At 45.9% G+C, this 24,278-nt stretch overlaps 1 protein-coding gene across 1 annotated transcript in view; it reads left to right on the top strand.

Annotated features, from left to right (window-relative positions):
• The first annotated feature begins 8,700 nt into the window (after positions 1–8,700).
• The window catches only part of LOC130484339 (band 4.1-like protein 4B), a 98,574-nt gene continuing 82,996 nt past the window's right edge, over positions 8,701–24,278 (top strand). The window contains exon 1 of the mRNA XM_056857291.1: positions 8,701–8,928. Coding sequence (XP_056713269.1) covers positions 8,701–8,928 — 228 coding nt within the window. The remainder of the gene's footprint in view (positions 8,929–24,278) is intronic.

The raw sequence follows: 24,278 nt of genomic DNA, 5'->3' as shown, positions 1-24,278 counted from the left end.
TTCCCTGTCATAGTGTCAGATGTCTGAAAAACACTTTCACTGAAGACAAATGAGAACAATCCAGCCAAAGATAAGCCAAGTGGGATTTATAAATTCTCATTCTCTTTTCTCTCTCTCTCTAGTTCCCATTCTTTATGCTTGTGGGCCAACAGGTCATAAGGAAAACACATTCAATAGATTCCATAATACATAAATAACCGAACCTACAAAAATATAATATCTAAATAGTACAGTTAAAAGGAGGTATCATTAAAAACCATAGATTAAAATTTTGCCACACCAAGGGATAAATTCTCATTTTTGGTTGGCTTGGGCCAATGGGAAATCAACAACAAACACTTCCCCTCCCCCAGTAAAATAGTGTTTCATTGGGTTATTTCAGTCAGCTTTTTCCAAAGTGGAACAAGAAGATTTCTTCATCTGCTTCTTCAGGTTCAGCTGCATTTCAGTTTTTACAAATATGCTATTACCTAATGATGGTATCATTTCAACTGAAGTTTCTTCTTCCAAGAGTTTTCTGAGCAAGTTATCATAGGTCTGTCCTGAATGCAGCTTGTCTCCATAAAAGTTTTATTTTCAGTACCCCCCCAATATAATAAAACTATAAAAAAAAACTATGTCTAATAAATAAATAATGTAGCATATGTGGGAAGGGCTCCTACAGCTTGCCTGGCTCAGCAGATCCGGTCAGGCCATGTTATTCACACAGGGAACTGAGAGATTTAAGTGCTTGTTGTGTTTGTTGAGAATGTTCTGGGACTGTTTCATGGACATTCAAATGGCGGTTTGGTCCACATACTAGGCAAAGCCCAGATGTGATCAGTCACATCATGGTTTTCCTCTACAGGAGCCAGGTTCATCACTTGTACTCTGTCCAGGTGTCCTTGTAGCTGGAGAGTGCACAAGGGCATTGCTGGGGAACAACCCAGGAGGTCCGCATTCATACATCATACCACAGTTAAAACCATGGTTAATAAAGACACTTCAAGCCATGCTTCTGGATGCTGGCTTGATGGACCTTAACCAGCTATTATGGAGTGGCCTGCATTTCAATGATCACAGTAACCATAGTTTGTCTGATATAATCCATGTTTTTGTGTTTTGTCCGAAATGAGCCTGTTAAGGTTTGTAACGCTTTCTTCCCAACCCGCCAACGAGATGGGTTTTTCTCCCTCTCCCATAATACTAGAACGCGGGGTCATCTGTGGAGGGTGACAGATTCAAAACAGATAAAAGGAAGTATTTTTTCACACAATGCATAGTTAAATTATGGAACTCCCTCCCCCAAAATGTGGTGATGGCTGCCAACTTGGAAGGCTTTAAGAGGGGAGTGGACATTTTCATGGAGGAGAGAGCTATCCTTGGCTACTAGTCAAAATGGCTACTGGTCATGATGCATACCTCAATCAATCAATCAATCAATCAATCAAAAACCTTTAATGGCATATAATATCAGGCCATTACAAAATACCAGTTAAAATTAATGATGTGTACCTATTCTCTTCAGAATCAGAGGAGCATGCCTATTATATTAGGTGCTGGGGAACACAGGCAGGATGTGTTATTCCCTACGGCTGGGTCTTCCTCAAACCCCTCAAGCATCCCAGAAATCGCTGGCCTCCGGCGCCTACTTTCCGCCCCCGACCCCATCTAAGGTCGGGGAGAATCCATCCAGGATCGAATACGAGAAATCTTAGGTACCGCACCCTTTCCGGTGCCGCTTGGTTTCTCGTTCACTGGCTTGTCTCCCTTCGAGCCAAGATTGGGCTCGGCCGGAGGCACCGTCTTGCCCTCCTCCTTCTTGTCGTCTCCATCCCCCGCCATAGCCACCCTCACGTTGGGTTGGGAGTGGAGAACGGAGCAAATGATTAGCAGCTTAATGTGAGGTTCTCCAGCCAACCTCGGCAATCCCAAAAAGTCACTCGCTCAGACAGGCAGGTCTAAAGCAGGTAAACATTTATTCAGGAGCCGCAGGTACAGCATAAGCAATCCACAGATTCAAAGCTGCTAATGACCATCCATTCTACAAAGCATAACTTTAAGCACAAAGCAACCCCAGGTGCAAGATCAAGCAGGCCTGGGAATTGAGAGATAACAGTGCCTGATGGGAAGCAGGGAGGGAGCAAGCCATAATACTGAAGTTGCCTGCTTGTGACTCAAGGTCAGAGCTGGGGGGGAAGGCAGGGAGCGGGGATAGTTTGAACAGCTCAGGGAAACAAACCGAAAGATGCTCTTGAACAGAAATGGGCCTAACTCATGTCAAGAGCCTGCCTGGACCGCACGATTCCTGACTCCTGACAGGTTCCAAAAATAAACCTTTGGATCACCAAAATGCATGAGTATGCTTCAATGTCTAGACTCTCAGCTCTGATGCAGTATAAGATGGCAGACAACCACAAACAAAAATGGCAACCATTCTATGACAAATACCAATAATTTAACTAAAAACCAAAAATAAAATTGGAATGGAATTTGGGCCGATACCAAAGACCGCTAGTGACTAAACCGAACCATAAAATATATAGGGGATTACAAATTCAACTCGTGGACTACAAACTGAACAACATTGGGTTGTAAACCTGCGGATTACAAACTGGATGAAAATAAACCAAACACGTGGATTACAAATCAAATAATCTTGGATTACAAATTCAGGGAATATAAGACTGTGGCCGTTGCAAAATACCAAACCACACTATGGATTACAAACCAAATGTAAAGATTTTGACTTAGATAAGGGTGATAATAGAAGACAATCCAGTCAACGATTAATAAATGTAAACGTGCTATATTAGAATGATGTCTTAGCTTATACAAATGAGTAAAAGTAGAACCGTATTATATCTTATTGGAAGTAAATCAGTATTAATATTAATTTGTATACATAAAGGCAATATAAAGGCAATTTTGGATTTGAATATAGAGTTGACCAGAATAATATGTAACCATGGTAGAATGCTATTAATGATGAAAATGGGGCTCCAAGAACAATGAAGACGGGGTTCTCGCGAGACAGTGTTAAAAATCCCTCTTTGTTTTCTCTTTTCCCCTTTTATCTTTTGTACCCCCAAAATCCCGAATAAAAAACAATTAAAAAAAAAAAGAACGGTGGTTTGGAGCAGTGGATTCTGATCTGTAGAACCGGGCTTGATTCCTCTCTCCTCCACATGAGCTGCGGAGGCTAATCTGGTGAACTTGATTTGTTTCCCCAGTCCTACACATGAAGCCAGCTGGGTGACCTTGGGCTAGTCACAGTTCTGGAGCTCTCTCAGCCCCACCTACCTCACAGGGTGTCTGTTGTGGGGAGGGGAAGGGAAGGTGATTGTAAGCCAGTTTGATTCTTCCTTAAGTGGTAGAGAAAGTCGGAATATAAAAACCAACTCTTCTTCTCTACCACTTAAGGGAGAATCAAACTAGCTTACAATCACCTTCCCTTCCCCTCCCCACAACAGACACCCTGTGAGGTAGGTGAGGCTGAGAGAGCTGTGACTAGCCCAAGGTCATCCAGCTGGCTTCACGTGTAGGAGTGGGAAAACTAATCCAGTTCACCACATTAGTAGGGCTGCCAGGTCCCCCCTCTCCTCCAGCGGGAGGCTATGGGGTGAGGTTGGGATTCAGATCAGAGTCCACTGCACCACATCACCGCTCTTAACCACTACACCACGCTCCTCGTGAGTAGGCAAGCAGCCCTGACTGGGCTGGTGGCACCCGGGGATCTCTGGCTAAGACTGGCTTAACACCACCTGCCTGGAGGGGGTCTCGGAGCAGGCCCCCCCAGCTGGGCAACAAAGCCCAGTCTGACTAGCAGAATTGGGGGGCATGACCACCATAGAGGTGAGCCGGGGGGGGGGGGTAGGCAGAAAGCCACCCAAGTGGAATGGATTTGTGGACCCCTTGTGATAATTCCACAGCCACCCATTGCTTGGGAACCACTGCGCCAAGGGTCCCTGACATGGAGTCCCGCAGGCTCAAAAAGGTTGGGGACCCCTGGAGCTCTGTAAGCACTAAGGCTTACTTCAGAGGTTCCTCCAAACCACGAATTTAACTAGAAAACATTTTAAACAAATAGACAGGCGGACTGACTAATTTAAGCCCAGGGATGTCATTTTGGTGAGCAATTTCCTCAGATCATGACAGATTAATACTGAACAGAATTTCTAGCAAGCTGGCACCAAGACGTCTCCTCTGCATTTTATGCCTCCTAGCTGTAACTTTGATACCCTTGACCTAACCCATTTCTTCGAACTGGCACTAGATCTCTGTTCTAAACTAGTATTTTCCCTTCACTGCCCTACTTTTGATCAACATTTAATTTGTTTCTGCTCCTTGACTATACCTTAGGGCTCTTTGCTTTTTCCCTAAAATTCCCAAGTAAGATAGGGTTTATGTAAGCATGCCGTTTATTATCAGAGGGCGAATTCACTTGTTATTAGGCCCTCATATTGCCTCCACAGCCAGTCAACAGACATGGCTTGGGAGTTCTGTGCCAGGAATTCAGTTCTCAGGCATGGCGTGGGCCACATTCAGATCAGGGCTGCGGAACACGGGGGACACTTTCCCCTCGACACTATTTTCCCTGACCTGAAATAGACCTGGGGAAAAAGAAACTTTAAGCCCCCTCTCCCTGTAGTCCTGCTCATGAATTGGGCCTGCACATGAACTGAATTTTCAAGCACAAATTCCCAAACTAAGGTGTGCAGTGGCTGAGACTGCTGGGTGGGCAGTAAATTTCCAGTAGTCACTGCTGGGCCTTTCTCTGCTGAGTTCTCTTCCATCGGGGGACATGACAGTGGCTTTTCCAGGGCTGCTTTAGCCTCCCAGTCTACTCCTGCCCCCTCAATATCCTTTTCTCTACAGAAACCAAGGCTTGAAGTCTTAAGAATATTGCTGTGGTTGCCCAGCAACTCCCAACAACCACTGACAGTCCTGTGGCTTAAAGCTAAAACTATTGTTTCTATTATTTTGGAGAGTTTTAATCCCATTTTTTATTTTTGTTATTGTTTTTAGATTTCAGATTTTCTGCAACCCTGGGCCTTACTTCGGTTTTGCAGACATCCACCTCCACACCCCCCCCCCAAGTCTGTCCCTAGCTCCAATCTGTGGCTTTATTGATCAAATCCTCTATGGTGTGGTTTGGAAGTAGATATATTGATAGGACTGCATCCTGAAGTGTATCAGTGCCACTGCAGGGAGCAACAGTGTAGTGGTTAGAGTGTCAGAGAGTTCAATCTGTGAGACTGAGGTTTGAATCCCCATTCTGCTATGGAAACTCAAAGGGCGACCTTAGGCCAGTCACACACACACAGCCTGATCTAACTCACAGGGTTGTTGTGAGGATAGAATGGAGTAGGAGGTAACCTTGTGCAGGACCCCAAGTTCCTATTCAGGGGTAGGGAGGGATATTTTTAAAAGCGACCAGTTTCCTAGCATCATTCTTATCAGGATCTCTTACCATCCTCCTTCCTTGCATTTACTGGGCAGAGCAGGCAGGGGATGAGAGAGGAGATGAATCATACAGTTGGAAGGGACCACCAGGGTCATCTAGTCCAACCCCCTGCACAATGCAGGAAACTCACAACTACCTCCCCCCCACACACCCCCAGTGACCCCTGCTCCATGCCCACAAGATGGCCAAGATGCCCTCCTTCTCATGATCTGCCCACGGTCATAGAATCAGCATTGCTGACAGATGGCCATCTAACCTCTGCTTAAAAACCTCCAGGGAAGGAGAGCTTACCACCTTGCAAGGAAGCCTGTTCCACTGAGGAACTGCTCTAACTGTTAGAAAGTGCTTCCTAATGTCTACTGGTTTAGTGGTTAAGAGTGGTGGTTTGGAGCGGTGGAGTCTGATCTGGAGAACCGGGTTTGATTCCCCACTCCTCCACATGAGCGGCGGAGGCTAATCTGGTGGACTGGATTTGTTTCCCCACAACTACACACGAAGCCAGCTGGGTGATCTTGGGCTAGTTACAGCTCTGTTAGATGTCTCAGCCCCACCTACCTCACAGGGTGTCTGTTCTGGGGAGGGGAAGGTGACTGTAAGCTGGTTTGAGTCTCCCTTAAGTGGTAGAGAAAGTGGGAACATAAAAACCAACTCTTCTTCTTAATTTCAACCTGTTGGTTAGTCTGACCTTCTGGGGCAACAGAAAACAATTCGGCACCCTCTTCTATATGACAGCCCTTCAAGTACTTGAAGATGGTTATCATATCCCCTCTCAGTCTTCTCCTTTTCAGTCTAAACATACCCAGCTCCTTCAACCTTTCCTTATAGGACTTGGTCTCCAGACCCCTCACCATCTTTGTTGCCCTTCTCTGGACACGTTCCAGCTTGTCTACATCTTTCTTAAACTGCAGTGCCCAAAACTGAACACAATACTCTAGGTGAGGTCTAACCAGAGCAGAGTAAAGCGATACCATCACTTTGTGTGATCTGGACACTATACTTCTGTTGATGTAGCCCAAGACCGCATTTGCCTTTTTAGCTTCCGCATCACAATGCTGACTCATATTGTGTTTGATCTACTAAGACCCTAAGATCCTTTTCATACATGCTACTGCTCAGACAAGTCTCCCCCATCCTATAATTAGGAATTTGATTTTTCCTACCTAAATGCAGAAATTTACATTCATCTTTGTTGAAGTGCATTTTATTAGTTGTAGCCCAATTCTCCAGCCAGTCAAGATCATCCTGTATCCTGGCTCTGTCTTCTACCGTATTTGCTACCACTCCCAATTTTGTATCATCAGCAAATTTAATAAGCATCCCCTCTATGCCTTCATTCAAATCATTTATAAAGATATTGAACAACACAGGGCCCAGGACAGATCCCTGAGGCACTCCACTAGTCACTCCTCTCCAAGTGGTTGAGGAACCATTAACAAGCAGTCTTTGGGTGCGGTCTGTCAACCAGTTACAGACCCGCCTAACAGTAACAGGATCTAAATCACATTTTCCCAATTTGTCAACAAGAATATTATGGGGAACCTTATCAAATGCTTTACTGAAATCTAGATAAACTATGTCTGCACCATTCCCGATCCAGCAAGGTAGTAACTTTCTCAAAAAAGGAGATGAGATTAGTCTGACATGACTTGTTCTTGAGAAACTTGTGCTGGCTCTTAGTGATCAGATCCATCCCTTCTAAATGCTCAAGGACTGACTGTTTGATGATTTGTTTGAAAACTTTTCCCAGTATAGAAGTCAAGTAGTTACCGGGATCCTCCTTTTCCCCCTTCTTGAAGATGGGGACAACATTGGTCTGCCTCCAGTCTTCTGGCACCTCACCTGTTCTCCAAGAATTCTCAAAAATAATGGCCAGAGGCTCAGAAATTCCATCTGCAAGTTCTTTGAGTACCCTTGGATGCCATTCATCGGGCTCTGAGGCCCTCCATGCTCTGCAGCAGCCAATTCCTCCAGGGGAAACTGATCTATGTCGTCTGGAGATGTTCTAATTCCAGGGGATCTCCAGCCCCCCCCCCCCTGGAGCCTGGCAAGTAGCCAGCTTCAGGTAGGTAAAACTGGTGGCGGTTTGGGGAGCGGAGCCTGAGGAGGGCCGAGTTCGGGGGAGGGAGCTCCGCAGGGATCCGGCGCCATAGAAGCCACGCTCAGAAGCGGCTGTGAGGGTTCCCAACCTTCCTGTGCAAACTCCATCAAATCACTTGCTCAGACTGTCATGCAGAAACAAGGATCTTTATTGGAGGCTTCAGGTAGTACAGGCCTTACACTAGTAAAGTTGCAAGTGAACACAGATTCACAAAGACAGAATTATAACCCCTACAGGGAAACAGATGCCAAGCGTATGTTATGGGAAGCGATAACTGTGCATGGTACAAAACATCAAAGAACTCAAGGAGCTTGTTAGTACTATCTACCCTCCAAGGCCACAGCTGACGGAAGGGAGTCAGTAGGAGCAAGGGAGGGACGTGGGAAGAGGGAAGAGACATTCCAACCTGGGGCCCGTCAGATGCTGCGCCTGAACCAAGGAAAGGCAAGAGGCCTGGACTGCTTTTACGAGTCCAGGGAGGAGGGGGTGAACATACAAGGCAAGAGGGGAAAGGCATACAGACCCTCACAGCGGCCACGTTCTCCCGGGGAATGGCTCTCTTTGGGTGGCGGAGCAGTCGCAATTGCGGGAGAACTCCCGGCCCCACCGGGAGATTGGCAACCGGGGCTTGGAAAGGGCCGCCCCTCCGCCCGGAGGCTCGCACCCCTGCGGCGCGGCAGAGGCGCTCGGGCGCAGCGCTGGGGCCCCGCAGGCGGAGCGAGGCGGCCGCCGCCAGGTGGGGCCCGGAGGGGCGGGCGGGCGGGCGGGCAGGTGGAGGCGGGCGGCGCAGGTGCAGCCCTCGGCGGCGGCGGCGGGCAGAGCGCAGGCGCCCCGCGGGAGGGAGGCAGGCAGGCAGGCGGGCCGGCGCCGCGCTCCGGCCACAGGTTGTCCTGCCCCGCTCCGAGCAGCGCCGCCCGCAGCAGGGAGGAGGAGGAGGAGGAGGAGGAGGAGGGCGGAGCGGGGAAGGGCCGGCCGGAGCCCGCGACCCCGCCCCTCCCTCCCTGCGTGCCTGCCTGGCTTCCCGGGCGGCGGTGGCGGGGCTGCGGTGCGGGGCGAGCTGCCCGGGCAGGCGTCGGGGGAGCGGGCGGTGGGCAGGGGGCGGCCGCCGCGCCCCTCCCCTCCCGTCCCCTCGCGAGGCGGCTGAGCGCCGCGCAGGATGCTGCGCTTCCTCCGCAGGACCTTCGGCCGGCGCTCCATGCAGCGCTACGGGCGAGGCGGCGGCATCGGCGGGGGCCCCGGAGACGAGCGCGACGGGGCGCCGCGGGGGGCCGGGGCAGCCCCGCCGCCCCACCACGTCCCCGCGGCGGCGGCGGCGGGCGGCCCGGCGGCGCTGCAGTGCCGGGTGCAGCTCCTCGACGGCGCCGAGCTCAGCGTGGAGCTGCCGGTGAGTCGGGCCGGGGCGGGGAGGCCGGGATCGCTCGACCCCCCCCCCCGCGCAAAAGGCGCGCCGCTCCCCCCCTCCTCCCCCCAGAGCGTGCTCAGGAGCCGAACCCGTGCTCGCCAGCTGCCTGCACGTGTGAACAGAGCCTTTCCCCCCAGGGACCGCTGGGCAGGCACCTGTAGAGCCGTGGGGCGGGAAGAGTCCGCCCCCCCCCGAACTGCCTGGGGCCGAACCGGCCCCTTGCTCGATCCAGGCCCCTGTTGCTTGCTTTGGCCGGCCCTGGTGGCGGGGTGGGGGTGGGGGTGGGGGAGGCCTTTCCCCACCCCCATGATCCGCCCCTTTCAAAGCGGAGAGACCGGGGATTGAACCTGCGGCCTTCTGCGCGCCAAGCGGTCGCTCCAGCCCTGGGCCTCAGCGCCACCCCTTGCTGGATCTCACCAAATGGGTCTAGGTCGGAGTCTGGCCAGGTTGGGGACTGCATTTGTTTTAAGCTGCCCGGTGGGTAGGCTTGAGCCACGAAATCCATCGCTCCGCCCTTCCCTCCTAAGACAGGGCTGATGTTTGGAAACCCCCCAAGTATGAAACGCCTGGGGTCTTTGCGCTTGCACCCTTTGGCACTTCTTGTGCTGCTCCGTTTCTTTCAAAACCATGACAATCCGCTTCTGTCGATAGTAGGAAACTCCTGGGGAGCCGGTTGCTTGCTGGCCTCGGCCCCTCTGGACTGTTTTGCATCTCCTCCCCCTTTGTCTCGGGAAGCGCAAGGGGGCATCGGTAGATCTCGCTTTCGCATTTGAACCTCACAACAACCCCGTGGGTTCAAGAGGGTGACATGCTCCGATTCCTCTATGGAGTGTCTGGCCCAGACCCTTGCGGGTCTTTCTGACTGTCAGGCCACACTGGCCCTCTTCGAGAAACTGACCCACCGGTCAGTCTGGGTCAACACCCGGAAAACAGGCTAGAGTTCAGAAGCACCTTACAAACAAACAAGATTTTTGGGCTGTGAGCTTTCCAAAGTCAAAGCTTCCTTTGTCAAATACCATGTAAACATGCTGTGTTTAAATGCAGACGATTTTGAGAGTCATGCACCATGAACAAGGGGGCACTTTGAGTATTGAAAAGGGTAAGATCGGCAGAAGTTTGCATGGTGTTGGTTTACATGTTGCGCTGTAAGGTCTTGCTCTAAGGTCTTGTATTGTGAACTGTTGAAAATTTAGGTTGGTGTTTGTCGGTGGCTCGGACCAAGATAAGATTCGTATCCCTTTTCTGATCAGGTTTTGAACATCAAGTCTACTTTTCAAGCGTATACACGTGGATTTTGCATCCAGAGGTTCTGCATGCATTCACTGTAACTTGTGAGCGGGGCTACTGCATTGTGCCTGTGGTCTGTCAAGGTCAGTGTTGTCTGCATTGGCTAGAGGGGACTTCCCGGAAGCTCGTAGAGGTTTTTCATATCACCTATGGTGGTGGAAAGGGCTTTCAAGTCACAACCAACTTATGGTGAACTCTCATGGGGTTTTCAAGGCAGGAGACGAACAGGCGGTTGCCATTTCTTTCCTCTGCATAACAACCCTGGGCTTCCTTGGTGGTCTCCCATCCAAGCATTAATCAGGGCTGACCCTGCTTAGCTGCTGAGATCCGAGGAGTTGGGGCTAGCCTGGGCCATTCTGGTCCTTGAGTCTTTTAGTTGGAGATGCTGGGTCCTTGTACGCAAAGCGGATGCTCTACTGCTGAGCCCTCTTGCCTTGGCGATGAATTCAGATACCCATGTGGGCGGCTTGTTGATTGAGCGTGCGTGTGTGTGTGTGTGTGTGTGTGTGTGTGTGTGTGTGTGTGTGGAGGGGTGGGTGGGAATCTGAGTGGTAACTGTCCATGTGTTAAAGCTGCAGCTGATGCTGCCATAGCGGTGCATGGAATGTGTGCAGATCTCTGGGCTGGGTAGCTTCGAGGAGTCTCTGTCACGCGCAGTTCTGAAACTAGGGAAGCAAGATGTTCCTTTGAAGCAGAGCAGGCTGTCCCAGGGGAAGGGCTGTAGGGCAACGGCCCAGAAAGCCCTTATCTGAAGACCGGAGACCAGGAACTGGCTGTGCAGGTTGGGCAGTGCAGAGCAGGTGGAGAGTTAGAGACTCTCAACTCGCTGTTTTGTTTTCCGGATCATTTCAGAATGGAGAGCTTTCTGTGGTGGGGGGGAGGTGGATCGTTCTCTTCTTTGTATATGTCTACAAGGGAAAATAGCGCTATAGGTTTTTAAAATCTGATTGTTGTCAATGTTTTGTGTGGAATGAGAGGGTTTTAACGGAAGGGCAGTTTTTTTTTAAAAAATTGTGATTTATAAATGGGGAAACAAAAAAATCACCTGTTAGCTTGGCTTGTTTTCGTGGTTGGAGATGGGGATGTTATACCATGAATGGGGTGGTGTTCTCTTATCTCTAAATTGGGTTACCTATTCTGCAAAGCCTCAAATGCAACAGGAGCTTCATTAAGTAAGTTCTGATCATCTAGGGAATTGAACGCTCCTTGTGACTTTGTCCCCCCGACTCTTAGGTGGCCCCCAGTGAATTCAGTTGACTTCCTTCTCCACTTTATTTTTATCTGCCACTGTGCTGCTACGAGAGTTTCGTGTAGAATCGAGGCGTTACCTGGCTGCACCCCACAAGAGCCTTTGTCATTCATTTCTTGTGTAACTTCCCTTTCAGTTTCAGGTTTATAGAACCTGCCATTAGCTTAATCTTTGGCATTTTACAACATGCAAATTAAGCTATAAAGACATCATTGGTGGGATTGAAGGTCTTCTGTAACAGAGCAGAAAAATGTGTATTTGCAAACTGAGAGGGAAATCATGAAAGTAGGAGAGAGGACTTCACCTGCACCACCCATTCTTCGGGAATGAAGGTCTTCGGGTGATGATCTCTACTGTTAAACATGGTGTAAAAAATGAAAGGTGCCGTCCAACACGGGCAATTTCAGTGGGCTTACTCTTAGGCGCATTTAGATATGTATTAAATTATGACCCTCAAGATGTTTTCCCCCCTATTGTTTAAGAGGACTACTTGAACATTAATAAACCAGGATCTTGTGGCACCTTTTAAGGATTAAATTTTTATTTCAGTGTTAAGTTAGCATGCATCGGACCTTGCTTCATTAATGGGAGAAACCCATTAATTTGCTGTTTGGTGCAGCTTGTGAATAAATGCCCTTTCAGGTTTGCTGTTGCAGGTATTGAATGTGTGAAACTGTGCTCCACTGAGTCACATCTTTGGTTTATCAGTATTGCCTACTCTGACTGGCAGCAGGTCTCAGGTGGAGATCTTTCACATTATCTACCACTTGATCCGTTAAAGTGCAGATGCTTCTGAGGATTGCACCTAGTAGGTGCTGTCAGGTTGCAGCCAATTTATGGCGACCTGGTAGGGTTTTCAAGACAAGAGATGTTCATAGATGGTTTGCAATTGTCTGCCTCTGTGTAGTGACCCTGAACTTTCCTTGGTGGTCTGCCATCCCAGTACTAACCAGGGCTCACCCTCCTTAGCTTCCGAGATCTGATGTGATTGGGCTATCCAGGTAAGGGCAGAGACGTTCAGAGGTGGTTTGCCATTCCCTGCCTGTGTATAGTGTCCCTGGACTTCCTTGGTGGTCTCCCATCCCAGTACTAACCAGGGCTGACCAAGCTTAGCTTCCAAGATCTGGTGAGATCAAGCTAACCTGGACCTTCTTAATGCAAAGCTGGTGCTCGAGAGCCAGCGTGGGGTAGTGGATAAGAGCAGCGGACTCTAATCTGGAGAACCGGGTTTGATTCCCTTCTCCCTCATATGAAGCCTGCTGGGTGACCTTGGGTCAGTCACAGGTCTCTCCGAACTCTCTCAGCCCCACCTACCTCACAAGGTGCCTGTTGTGGGGCGAGGAAAGGTGATTGTAAACTGCCTTGAGACTTCTTAAAAGGTAGAGAAAAATGGGTTATAAAAACCAACTCTTCTTCTGTCCCTGAGCCACAGCCCATTTCTACCCACAGTATTAATCCTTTTCCGTTCTGGTGGTAGCGCAGTCCTTTTATTTTTAAACTCCTTTGACCCAGCTGACTTTGTTTGCTTCTACTAGCCCGAGAGAGTTTAATCTTAAATTGTTTTGCTTTTTGGCTGCTGTTCTAAAACGACCTGCTTTTTAAGTGGATAACTGGAAGGTTTGGAACATTAATTTGAAAATGTGCTTTCTTCTTGGCCCTTGTATAGTGTAGTGTCAGATTTAAATGCATTGCATTTCCCCTTCCCCTTGTTCTCCTTTGGTAATGAATCTCATTCCCCCCTTCTCATTCCTGGTTTTCAGAAATTTCAAACAAAGTCCTCTGCTTTGGAGAGTGACTTCCTTTTGAAAATGTCATTTCTCTAGACTTTCAATTGTATGTTGTCAGGTGAAAATGATTGTAATGATTAAGTGATTTTTTGGGGTTGTATGAAGAGCAAAAGGCATCCAAGGAGCCCAATTGTTGGATAAAGCGGTCCTCCAGTTACACAATTAATACCTGTTGATTTGCCTAGTTGCTGATCAGTTTGTTAATTAAAAGTTGATTGGCAAACTGGTGATAACTTTTTGTTCCAAATGTTGAAGGAAGTATAAGCTTGTTGGTAAAGCTAAAACCATCTGTGATTTCTTCTGCTTCTGTAATACAGTAATACCCCAGACTGCTGCATTACTTACAACGGGCCCTCCCCAGGAAATAAATCAACATAAAACTTCAGTTGGCTAATCTGTTGTGGAAAGTGTGGAGCTATAGGTACTGTCGGGTGTGGAGAGGCATGCTTGTTCATCTTGCACTGGATGCAAGCAGAGAACTGATCACTCAGCAAGATGCCCAAATGCCTCCAGACAAGTTTGGATTTGCCGGTTTCTGCGGTTACCCTGTGGCGAGGTGGCATTTTTACAGGGACCCTCCGATACCACGTCTGCCACCGCTGCTACCTTCAACATTAAAAGTCATGTAGTGAACAGGAAAAAACAGTTTTAGATTTTTGAGTTAGGACTTGAAACTTTGGCAGGCCTTCCATATTTGTCTGCCCCCACCCCATCAGTTCTTGCGATCACTTGTTGAACTCATGAACATATGAAGCTGCCATCTACTGAATCAGGCCATCGGTCCATCAAAGTCAGTATTGTCTACTCAGATTGACAGCCGCTCTCCAGGGTCTCAGGTAGAGGTCTTTCACATCACCTACTTGCTTACTTTACTCCCTTTAACTGGAGATGCTGGGATTGAACCTGGGACCGTCTGCATGCCAAGCAGATGCTCTAACACTGAGCCACAGCCCCTCCCAACTGTTGAATAGACTGCCGCTGACTGCACCATGCAGGATAGGGCTTCCAATGCTGGTCTTTTTGGATAGATGCATCTGACTGCACAGGTGTCAAGCTGGGGCAACCCATAAGACAGGCCATGATTTCTAGAGGGCTGCTGTTTTTGTCAGCTCACCAGCTGTGACCCATGGGGGATTCTGTCTCTTCTCCAGTAAATGAGATAATTTAGTTCATGTATGATGAGGCTGATCTCTTACTGTGCAGGCACAGAGAGGCTCAGCATGATCCTGCGCTCATGACGAGTGGCATAGGGTTGCCAACCTCCAGGTACTAGCTGGAGATCTGCTGTTATTACAACTGATCTCCAGCTGATAGAGATCAGTTCCCTTGGAGAAAATAGTCACTTTGGCAATTGGACTCTATGGCATTGATTTCCCTTCCCTCCCCAAACCCAGCCCTCCTCAGGCTGCGCCCCCCAAAACCCCCGCTGGTGGCGAAGAGGGTCCTGGCAACCCTAGCAGCACCAGAGAACATTGCCCATAAATTGATCAGGAGCGGTCCTCCTGGGCATTCGAAGGAGCTCCCACAAGGTGTGTTCACCCAGCAAACCTGCTCGCTCCAAAGGTCTCAGCATGCTAGTTAAAACATGGTCTCCAGATGTGGTTTTGTCCTGTAACATGTTCCTAAGCCCTGAACTTGGCTTTGGAGTTCAGAGACTGCTTGGATTTCAGGGAAGAATTAAATGCCAGTCGGAGTTCACAGGGACACAAGTCTCTCTCTTTAAAATAGCAGAATTGCGTGAATGAAAGCTGGGCAGCTCTCTGGGGGCATGAAACTCCGTTGGCATCAGGAGTACGCCGACACCTGGTTTTTGTTGCTGTTTGTGGTGTCTGGAATGTTTGCCTGAACCCCGGAAGCTGCCCTTCGGCATTGAGGAGCGCAAATAGAGCACGAATTACTTTCATTTTCGTCATGGGTGTGGACGGATCACCTTTGCTGCGTCGTCCTATAGAGAGAAGGCAATCCTGATTCGAAGAGGTCTCTGAGTCAGGGCTGAAGTTGGAAGTTAGAGATTTTGCCAATAAGATTCTTGTGTTTATTCTGTAACACCTCCCCCCCCCCTCCCAGCCACTGGGTGAAAAAACCCCTCTGCCATATATTGGGAAAGGCAGGCTGAACAGCCCTGTCAGGGGTGGTTTGTCAGCCGCTTGGAGGGCTGTTGGGTGAGAGTCCTGCCTCCTTAAACATTTATTGGTAAAGGAACTGTTGGCTTGAAGGTCTCCCAGATCTTGCTAAATGTTCTTGAGGCATTTAATTGAATAAAGGTTTGGAATGAGAGTGCCCTGCAGCGGAAATATTCCTCGGTATAATTATATAAATGGTCTATAATGAGATGATAATCTCCGGAATGGCTGGCTTCCCGATATGTTTTCACCGAGGGCAGGGAAAGTGTGTTTGGAAAGCTTGCTGGCTGGATCTGTCGGGCTGAACAAAGGGCACGTTAACATAGGAGCGTTTTGGAAGCGCGAGATAGAAATATTTGAAAAGAAATGTGGCGGTCGTCTAGCTTTGCAGGGTTTAAAGCATGCAATCGTGTCTGGAGGGGAAGGCTGCATTTCAGAGTCGAGCCAGACAAATGGGGAGAATGCAGCGGCTGAGCTAAAAAAAAAAAACACCCTGCAAAGGCAGCTTTTGCGTGTCCCCAGGGATGGACCCCTTCTAGGAGTGGAGGAGCTTTCCTCTGGCAGAATGAGACTTCACCTGATGCAAGATGCTTCTCTTGTGCCAAGGGAGATACTCCTCCTTCTGCTAGTGGAAAGGACCCATAGGATCCTGTGTGTCCTACTTCTAGCTCCCTATGCTACTGAAGCCCCTCAAAGCGGAGTCTGGAAGTCAGGGGACCGGACTTTGAAGGACATTCTTGACCTGACTGTTCTTGCTCTTGGGACTGGAACAGGCCGTTTCTGCAACACCTATATCTGTCATAGCCAGCATGGACTGGGAAGTCAAAATGGTCCCAGAGGAAGCTATGCAGAGTGGCTCCCTCAATCCCAAGTAGAGCTCCTGGGACTTGGCTCTGTTTGCTGCCAGCTGCCGGCAGCCCTCTAGGGCCCATTGGAGACTTCCCCAAAGGTAAAATGGCTAGTCCGCCCCGTGTAGTAGTGAGTGGTGGTGGTGGTAGAAAGTGCTTTCAAGTCACAGCTAATTTATGGGGCCCTCAGTGGGTTTTCAGGGCAAGAGACAGAGATTCCTCATTGCCTGACTCAGCACAGAGACCCTGGACTTCCTTGGTTGTCTCCCATCCAAATACTAACCAGGGCCTGGCCTGCTTAGCTTCTGAGATCTGGACCTGCTTAGCTTCCGAGATGAGGGTGGGCTATCCAGGTCAGGGCAGATACCAACAGAGATGGTTTGCTTGCCTCTGCATAGCAACCCTGGACTTCCTCGGAGGTGTCCCATCCAGATACTAACCAGGGCTGACCCTTCTTAGCTTCTGAGATCTGATGAGATGGGGCTAAACTTGGCCCATCCAGATCAGCAGTGAGTACCTTTAAAAAAATATATAGCTTGTTCCACCTGTTCTGCCCTGCCTCAAGTACACAGAAACCAGAGAACTGTGGCTGAAACTGCCTGGAGAAATTGTATCTGTGTTAGTCACATACAGAATTTGGGCTGTGGCTTGCGCTATTTGTGCCCTTGTTAAATTTTGGTCCAAACTAGAAAACAGCCTTTGCTTGTCAGAGAGACTCAACCTCTTTGTAGTCTCACATGGCTTTGGCTTGAGGTAGATTGTAAGAAGCTGGGAAAGTGCTTTATGCTTCTCTCAACTTCTCTGTGAAGTGGGTCACTGTTGCAAATGGAATCACTTTGCAGAAAAGAAGAGGGAAGGAAAGTGATCCCCTCCTCACTAGAGATGTAAAATTTCTGGAAATTTTAAAGCCATGGGGGGAAAAACTCATTTGGGGGATGAATGGAAATAGATGCAATACTTTGCAAACCATAACCTGTTTGATATTTAACAATAAAAAATGCATCATTTATATATTTGTTAGCCTATACAAGTAAAAGGGCATTAGTGTTTTTATAGAATTTAAATACCTTAGTTTTCTACACACCAAATTGCAAATATACCAGTACTAAAAAGAGAGAACTGAAAATTGTTGCACACTATTCTACCTTTTAGCATATTAGATTAATTCCAAAAGGAAAATAAATTCATAACATTTTTTTCAGTGCTACCCCAAATTTCCCAGTTTTTCCAATGGAAAAAAAGCCTGAACACTATTGCTGTACAGATTTTGTAATAAAACCTTGTCTGAAAAAGCATTTCACACTTTCCAAAGGAAGAATATTCATATTAATTTTTCAGTGTTTCTCAACATTTTGTAATTTTTTCAAGAGAATAATGGGGGGGGGGTTTGCTGCATTTTCCTGTTTTTTTCTGGGCTTTCACATTTTTGCTCCTGTGCTGTGTGATATCCTCTCCTGGAGGGTCCCCGCACTCAGAGCAGTGGGATTTGGGCCTAAGAGATGGAAGCCAGTGAAAACTGGCTTCTGTCACCCTAACCTGGATGGACCAGGCTAAACCAATTTCATCAGAAGTTAAGCAGGGTCAGCCCTGGTTAGTACTTGGATGGGAAACCACCAAGGAAGTACAGGGTTGCTATGTGAAGGCAGTCAGTGGGAAAGCCACCTCTGATCGTCTCTTGCCTTGAAAACCCCATAGAGTTGCCGGCTGCAACTTGAAAGCACTTCTCACCATGAACTTGTTACACTGACATAACTTTTGTGTGTGTGTGTGTGTGGGGATCTCCCTCCACATAGAAAACTGGCACATGAAGGAGAAGGATAGGTTTTTCTCCCTTACATGCTAGCTTTCTGCATGTGGGGCTTGTTTTTTGCATGGAGGAGGTATGTGATCCCTTTGACATCTGAGCCTCAGGTGATAGTGCTCAGATGCAGGTTGACCATTTCTTCTGCTGTTGATGAACACAAAGCTTCTGATGCTCTGACGGCCACCGTGGCTCAGCTTGCTCTAACATGCAACGAATAGAAGACGTCAGACATCGTTTTTATAGCCACTTTGCAGAAAGTAAGCCTGACTTCTTTGTGTCGATGCATGCAGAATGGCGGAGGGGCTGAATTAAAGGAAGACCAATGCTCAGAAGCGCATTGCTTGGGTGTGTTGCTGAAGGAACTCTTTATGAACAAATTTATGCTTTCTCAGGAGGAGAGCTGTTAAGAGTCTGGGATTCTTTTAACTTCTTTCTGCAGAGAAGGAGATTCAGAGGTCTTTACCCTAAATGTTTGCATGTAAAATAAGTAGAAAATGCTCCTTCGAGGTCCATGTAAGGAATGTGAGTGACGTGGACTTGAATATTGGAGTTTGGTCTGTGTGTTTGTGTGTTAAGTGCTGTCAAGTCACTTCTGACTCAACAGCGACCCTATGAATCAATGTCCTCCAAAAGGTCCTATTATTATCAGCCTTGCTCAGGTCTTGCAAACTGAGGGTCGCGGCTTCCTTTATAGAATCAATCCATCTAGGGACAGTTCAGGCTTGATTTGATCTAGAACTCACTTTTTTGTTTTTCGGCAGTCTACGGTATCTGCAACACTCTTCCAATAAAATATTTCAAAGGATTCTATTTTCTTCATTGTCTAGCTTTCACACCCATACATAGTAATAGGAAATACTGTGAAATGAATTAATTTGACCTTGGTTGCCAGAGACACTTCCTTACACTTAAGAATCTTTTCTAGCTCCTTCATGGCTGCCCTTCCCAGTCTCAATCTCCTTCTGATTTCTTGGCTGCAGTCTCCTTTTTGGTTGATGATGGAGCCAAGAAATAGAAAGTCTTGAACAATTTCAATTTCCTCACTGTCCACCTTAAAGTTGAGTACTTCTCTAGTAGTCATTACTTTTGTCTTCTTGATGCTCAGCTGTAGTCCTGCTTTGGCACTTTCTCCTTTAACTTCCAACGGTAGTTATTTCAAGTCTTCACTATTTTCTGTCAGTAATGTGTAGTCATTGGCATATATCAAATTGTTACTGTTCCTTCTGCCACTTTTCACTCCACCTTTGTATAAATCTAATCCAACTTTCCTTATGATATGTTCTGCATACAGAGTGAAGAGATGGGGAGATAAAATATATCTTTGTCTAACACCTTTGCCAATTGGAAACCATTCTGTTTCTCCATCTTCTGTCCTAACCGTGGCCTTTTGTCCAGAGTACAGGTTGTGCATCAAAACAATCATTTCCTTTAAAACCAGCCATAGCTTTTTATAATCCACACAGTCAAAAGCTTTGCTGTAATCTATGAAACACAAGCCAATTTTCTTCTGAAATTCTCTTGTATGTTCCAGTAACCAACGTAGATTTGCAATATGATTTCTAGTGCCTCTTCCTTTTCTGAATCCAGTTTGAACGTCAGACATTTCTCGTTCCGAATATGGTAATGGTTGTAAGATTTTGAACATCACTTTACTTGTGTGATAAATTAATGCTGTGGTCCAATAGTTGCTGCAATCTTTGTCTCCTTTTTGGGAATTGGAGTGTAAATTGACCATTTCCAGTCCGTGGGCCATTGTTTTGTTTTCCATATTTGTTGGCATATTCTTGTCAAAATTTTCATGGACTCTGTTTCTGTGGCTTCTCTGTTTCTGTGACTCTATTGATATCCAATCTGCTCTTGGTGATTTGTTTCTCCCAATTGCTCTCAGTGCAGCTTTCACTTCACTTTGTAAAACTAAGTTCTTCTTCAAAGGATTCTTCTTGGAAGGAATCTGTCATCCTTTCATCTCTTCTGTATTGTTCTTCAGTGTATTGTTCCCACCTTTTCTTTATTTTTTCCTGTTCAGTTATTGTATTTCTATGTTGATCTTTCAGCATACCTAACCATGCTTTAAATTTCCCTTTGATTTCTTGGATCTTGTGGAACAGATCTCTTGTTCTTCCTGTTTGGTTGTTCTCTTCTGTTTCTTTACTTGGTTATTATAATAGTTATCTTTGTCTCTATGTGCAAGTCGCTGGAATGCTACATTTAGACTTTTGATTTTGCTTCTGTTGCCTTTTACTTTTGCTTCTTGTCTGTCTTTAGCAATTGTCAGAGTTGCTTCAGTCACCCACCAAGACTTTTCATTTCTTTTGGCTGCAGGAATAGTCTTTGTGCATTCTTCATTGATAATATCTCTAGTTTCAACCCATAGTTCTTCTGGTTTAAATTTACGTGAAATTAGTATTGCAGTTCTGTTCTTTACATGTTCTTTAAACTCATTCAGGAATGTTGCTTAGATTGTATTTTGGTACTACACATGTTCTGGTGTTTTTCTTCAGTTTTATTCTAATTTTCGATATTAACAATTCATGGTCTGTACCACAGTCAGGCCCTGGTCTTGTTTTAGCAGAGAGAATAGAGCTTCTTCATCTTCTGTTTCCCAGTTACGTAATCTATTTGATTTCTATACTGGCTGTCAGGTGATGTCCATGGTTGCCTGAAACAAGTTTGCAATGAACAAATTGCTGCCTTCACAGAATTCTGTGAGTTGCTCTCTTGCTTCATTTCGTGCTCCTAGCTCAAATCTGCCAACAATATTTGATTCTGCTTTGTTTCCTACTTTTGCATTCCAGTCACCTATGATTATCAGCATGTCTTGTTTAGGTGTGTGATCAATTTATTCCCGGACACTTGCATAAAAGCTTTCAATTTCTTCTTTGTCAGCATCTGTAGTTGGGGCCTAAACTTGAGTTATGGTTATGTTGATAGGCTTTCCCTGAAGTCTGATTGATATTATTATTATAGCTCCTGACTGCCTGTGCCACATCTCGCCTCACTATTAAAACAATTCTGTTTCTTCTGGTTTTTTCATACCCTGAGTAAAACACTTTAGTTTACTGATGCCCAGGATTGAAATGTTTAAAAGTTCCATTCTTGTTTTACAATTTCAAGCTTTCCATGTTCCTATTATGTGCATCAAACAACTTTGGACTTTCCTTTTGCATCCATTCACATCAACAACTGAACATCCTTTTGGCTTTAGTCCAGTCGTGTCATTAAGAATAGCACTACTCGTACTCTTCCTCCGCTCTTCCCCAGTACCTGACTGAGTGCCATCTGACCTGGGGGTACCATCTTCCAGCACAATATCTTTTTCATTTTGGATTGTCTCATCACCTGGTTTTTGAGGTAAGGGTTGGTCAGAAGTGGTTTACCAGTGCCTTCTTCTGCACAGTACTAACCAGGGTTAGTTGTAGTGGCGCTGCTGTTATCTTCTACAGATCCTCCACCAGTGTCATCTTCCACAACTGCCGCTGCTCAGTAGCTAGCCTTCAGGGATTCCTCTGCCCCCATCACCATTGAAACTGTTCTCTTCTGCTGATGCGTCCACCCCCTTCAGGGATCAACGGGCGCATCTTAGTCTGTTGTCTCAGCTGTGACCATTCTGCCTTGAGTGATTCTGCGAGGAGTTTAGCTTCTTGACAGAGTCTAGACCCCTTAAGGTATTGCTCCCAGCTTTGCTGACACACACAAACCCCCCTCACCACGTTATTGTATGTCCAAAAGGGGGGGCTTGGACTAGCTGGCAGGAAAAGATAAAAGTCGAATATTATTTTACTGATTCGTGGACATATTTTCGAAGCCAGACAACTAAGGACTAGGTGTACAGATCCACACAACCTAAGAGGAAATGGATGTTTGCTTCTTTCCCCCCTCATTTTAACTTTAAATATTCTCTTGAACATACATACATGGTAACTGCTACTTCAATTTGTCCGTGCGTGTATCAGCTCTACCTTTATTATTGTGGTACTCTGTATCATACAGAAGTTTTACTTGCTTTATGAGTGTTTATTGTATTCTAAAGAAATGTCTATGGCAGGGGTCCCCTGCATGGTGCCCATAGGCACTATGATGCCCACTAGTACCTTTTCTGGTGCTTGCCGAGTATTTTTAGAAAGTGTGGGTGGAGCCAGGTGGGGCTTTTGCCCAGCAAGACTTCTGATTGGCCGCTGGAGATTTGATTGGCTGTGCAGATGTTGAAAAAGGTTGCTTTGTCAGCAACTGCCACCACAGCACAAGAATCTTCCCTGTGTGACTGGAGGTAAGCGGTGGCAGCCATTTTATGACTGGCTCCACCTCCAGCAGCAGCCATTTTATGGTGGTTGTTGTGTGGGCGCGCCCACCACGCTGTATCACAATTCCTTTTTTTTTTTTGTATAAATTTTATTAGGTTTTATACTATAAATTTTCCATTGCAATAAACATCTATAACAATATAAAATTTCAATTCTAACTTAAAGTTGTTATAATTCCATAACATATAGTAATAAAAAAAGAAAATGGAAAATCTGTGACTTCCCCCTCACCTCCATCTGCCTCTTAATAAAAAATTCATCCCGTCGTAGTTAATCTAATCTTGATGCTCTATCAATATCATTTAACAAAAAGAAAACCATAATCTGTTAGTAAATATAATTATACTTATTCATTATAAAAAAGACAAAGAAATCCTCTGGATCAGATTAGAAAATATTCTTCCATTTTTCCCAATTTTAACTCATATTCACAATAATGCATCCACGCCTCCCATTCCCCCAAAAACCGAGCCTCACTTTCTTCATTTAAAATAGCTGTGAGTTTTGCCATTTCTGCCACTTCAAACATTTTAACAATCCAGTCTTTTTTCTCGGGAGTTTCGATCCCTTTCCATTTCGCTGCATAAAGCAGTCTCGCAGCTGTTGTGGCATAAATCAAGAAGGTTCTTTGTGTTAATAAGTCGTCTGGAATCATACTCAATAACATCATTTCTGGTGTTTTGGGTATATTTTTTTGTAATATTAGTCTCAATTCATTGTAGATCATGTCCCAAAAGTCTTTAGCTTTATCACAGGTCCACCACATATGGTAAAAGGAACCAATTTCTTTGTTACATTTCCAACAGATAGGGGACATTGTTTTGTAAATCTTTGCAATCTTCTTAGGTGTTAAATACCATCTATACATCATTTTATAAATGTTTTCTCGCACTGACTGTGCTTTTATTCCTTTTAGATCTTTAGACCATAGTCGTTCCCATTTATTTAAGGCAATATCATGTCCCACATTTTGAGCCCAATCGATCATAGTTGGTTTGATCGTGTCCTGCTCACAATATAATGTTAAAAGGAGATTATACATTTTAGAAATCAGTTTTGTATTATTATCTAATAGAATCCTTTGAAAAGAAGATTTTTCTTTAGAAAATCCTTTTTTGACATCTTGTACAAAAACTGATTTAATTTGATAGTATTGAAGCCATTGTAAATCGTCCTTAAGAAGTTGAAAGTCTTTTAGTGAGCATTTCTTTCCATCCCATTTAATTAAATCTTGATAGGTGATAAATTTGTCTGGTCTAAGTGGGCGCAATGTTAACATTTCTTGAGGCGATATCCACATTGGTGTTTCTGGTTCCAAAATATGTTTATATCTCATCCAAATACGGAATAAAGAGGACCTGATTATATGATTACGGAATGTTGCTTGTAATTTAATTTTATCATACCACAAGTAGCCATGCCATCCGCTTAAGTTATTATAACCTTCCAAGTCTAGCAAACGTGTATTTGACAAGTCCATCCAGTCTTTTATCCATACTAAAGCTACCGCTTCAGCGTAAAGTTGAAGGTTAGGTAGTGCTAAACCTCCTCTAGTTTTTAGATCCACTAAATATTTATAAGCAGTCCTTGGTTTTTTCCCTTGCCAGATGAAATTTGAAATGTCTTTCCTCCAGGTATCAAAGTATTTAGTATGTGATATTATTGGCAAATTTTGGAATAAAAAGAGCATCCTTGGTAGAGCATTCATTTGAATCGTTGAAATACGTCCCATTAATGACAATTTTTTATTTGACCATATAATCATATCAGTTTTAATCTTACCCCATAACTTGAGGTAATTGTTAATTATCAGATCTTTATTCTTTGCAGTAATCCAGATTCCCAGGTATTTAACTTTGTTGGCTTTCTCCCAACCAGTATATGATATAAATTCCTGTTGCTGTATTTCCGGTAAATTTTTAAATATTATCTT

This window comes from Euleptes europaea, chromosome 11 (genome assembly GCF_029931775.1).
Source record: "Euleptes europaea isolate rEulEur1 chromosome 11, rEulEur1.hap1, whole genome shotgun sequence".
In the NCBI taxonomy this organism is placed as follows: domain Eukaryota; kingdom Metazoa; phylum Chordata; class Lepidosauria; order Squamata; family Sphaerodactylidae; genus Euleptes; species Euleptes europaea.
Note: the sequence above shows the minus strand (reverse complement) of the source record. Positions and strands in the feature narration are given on the sequence as shown.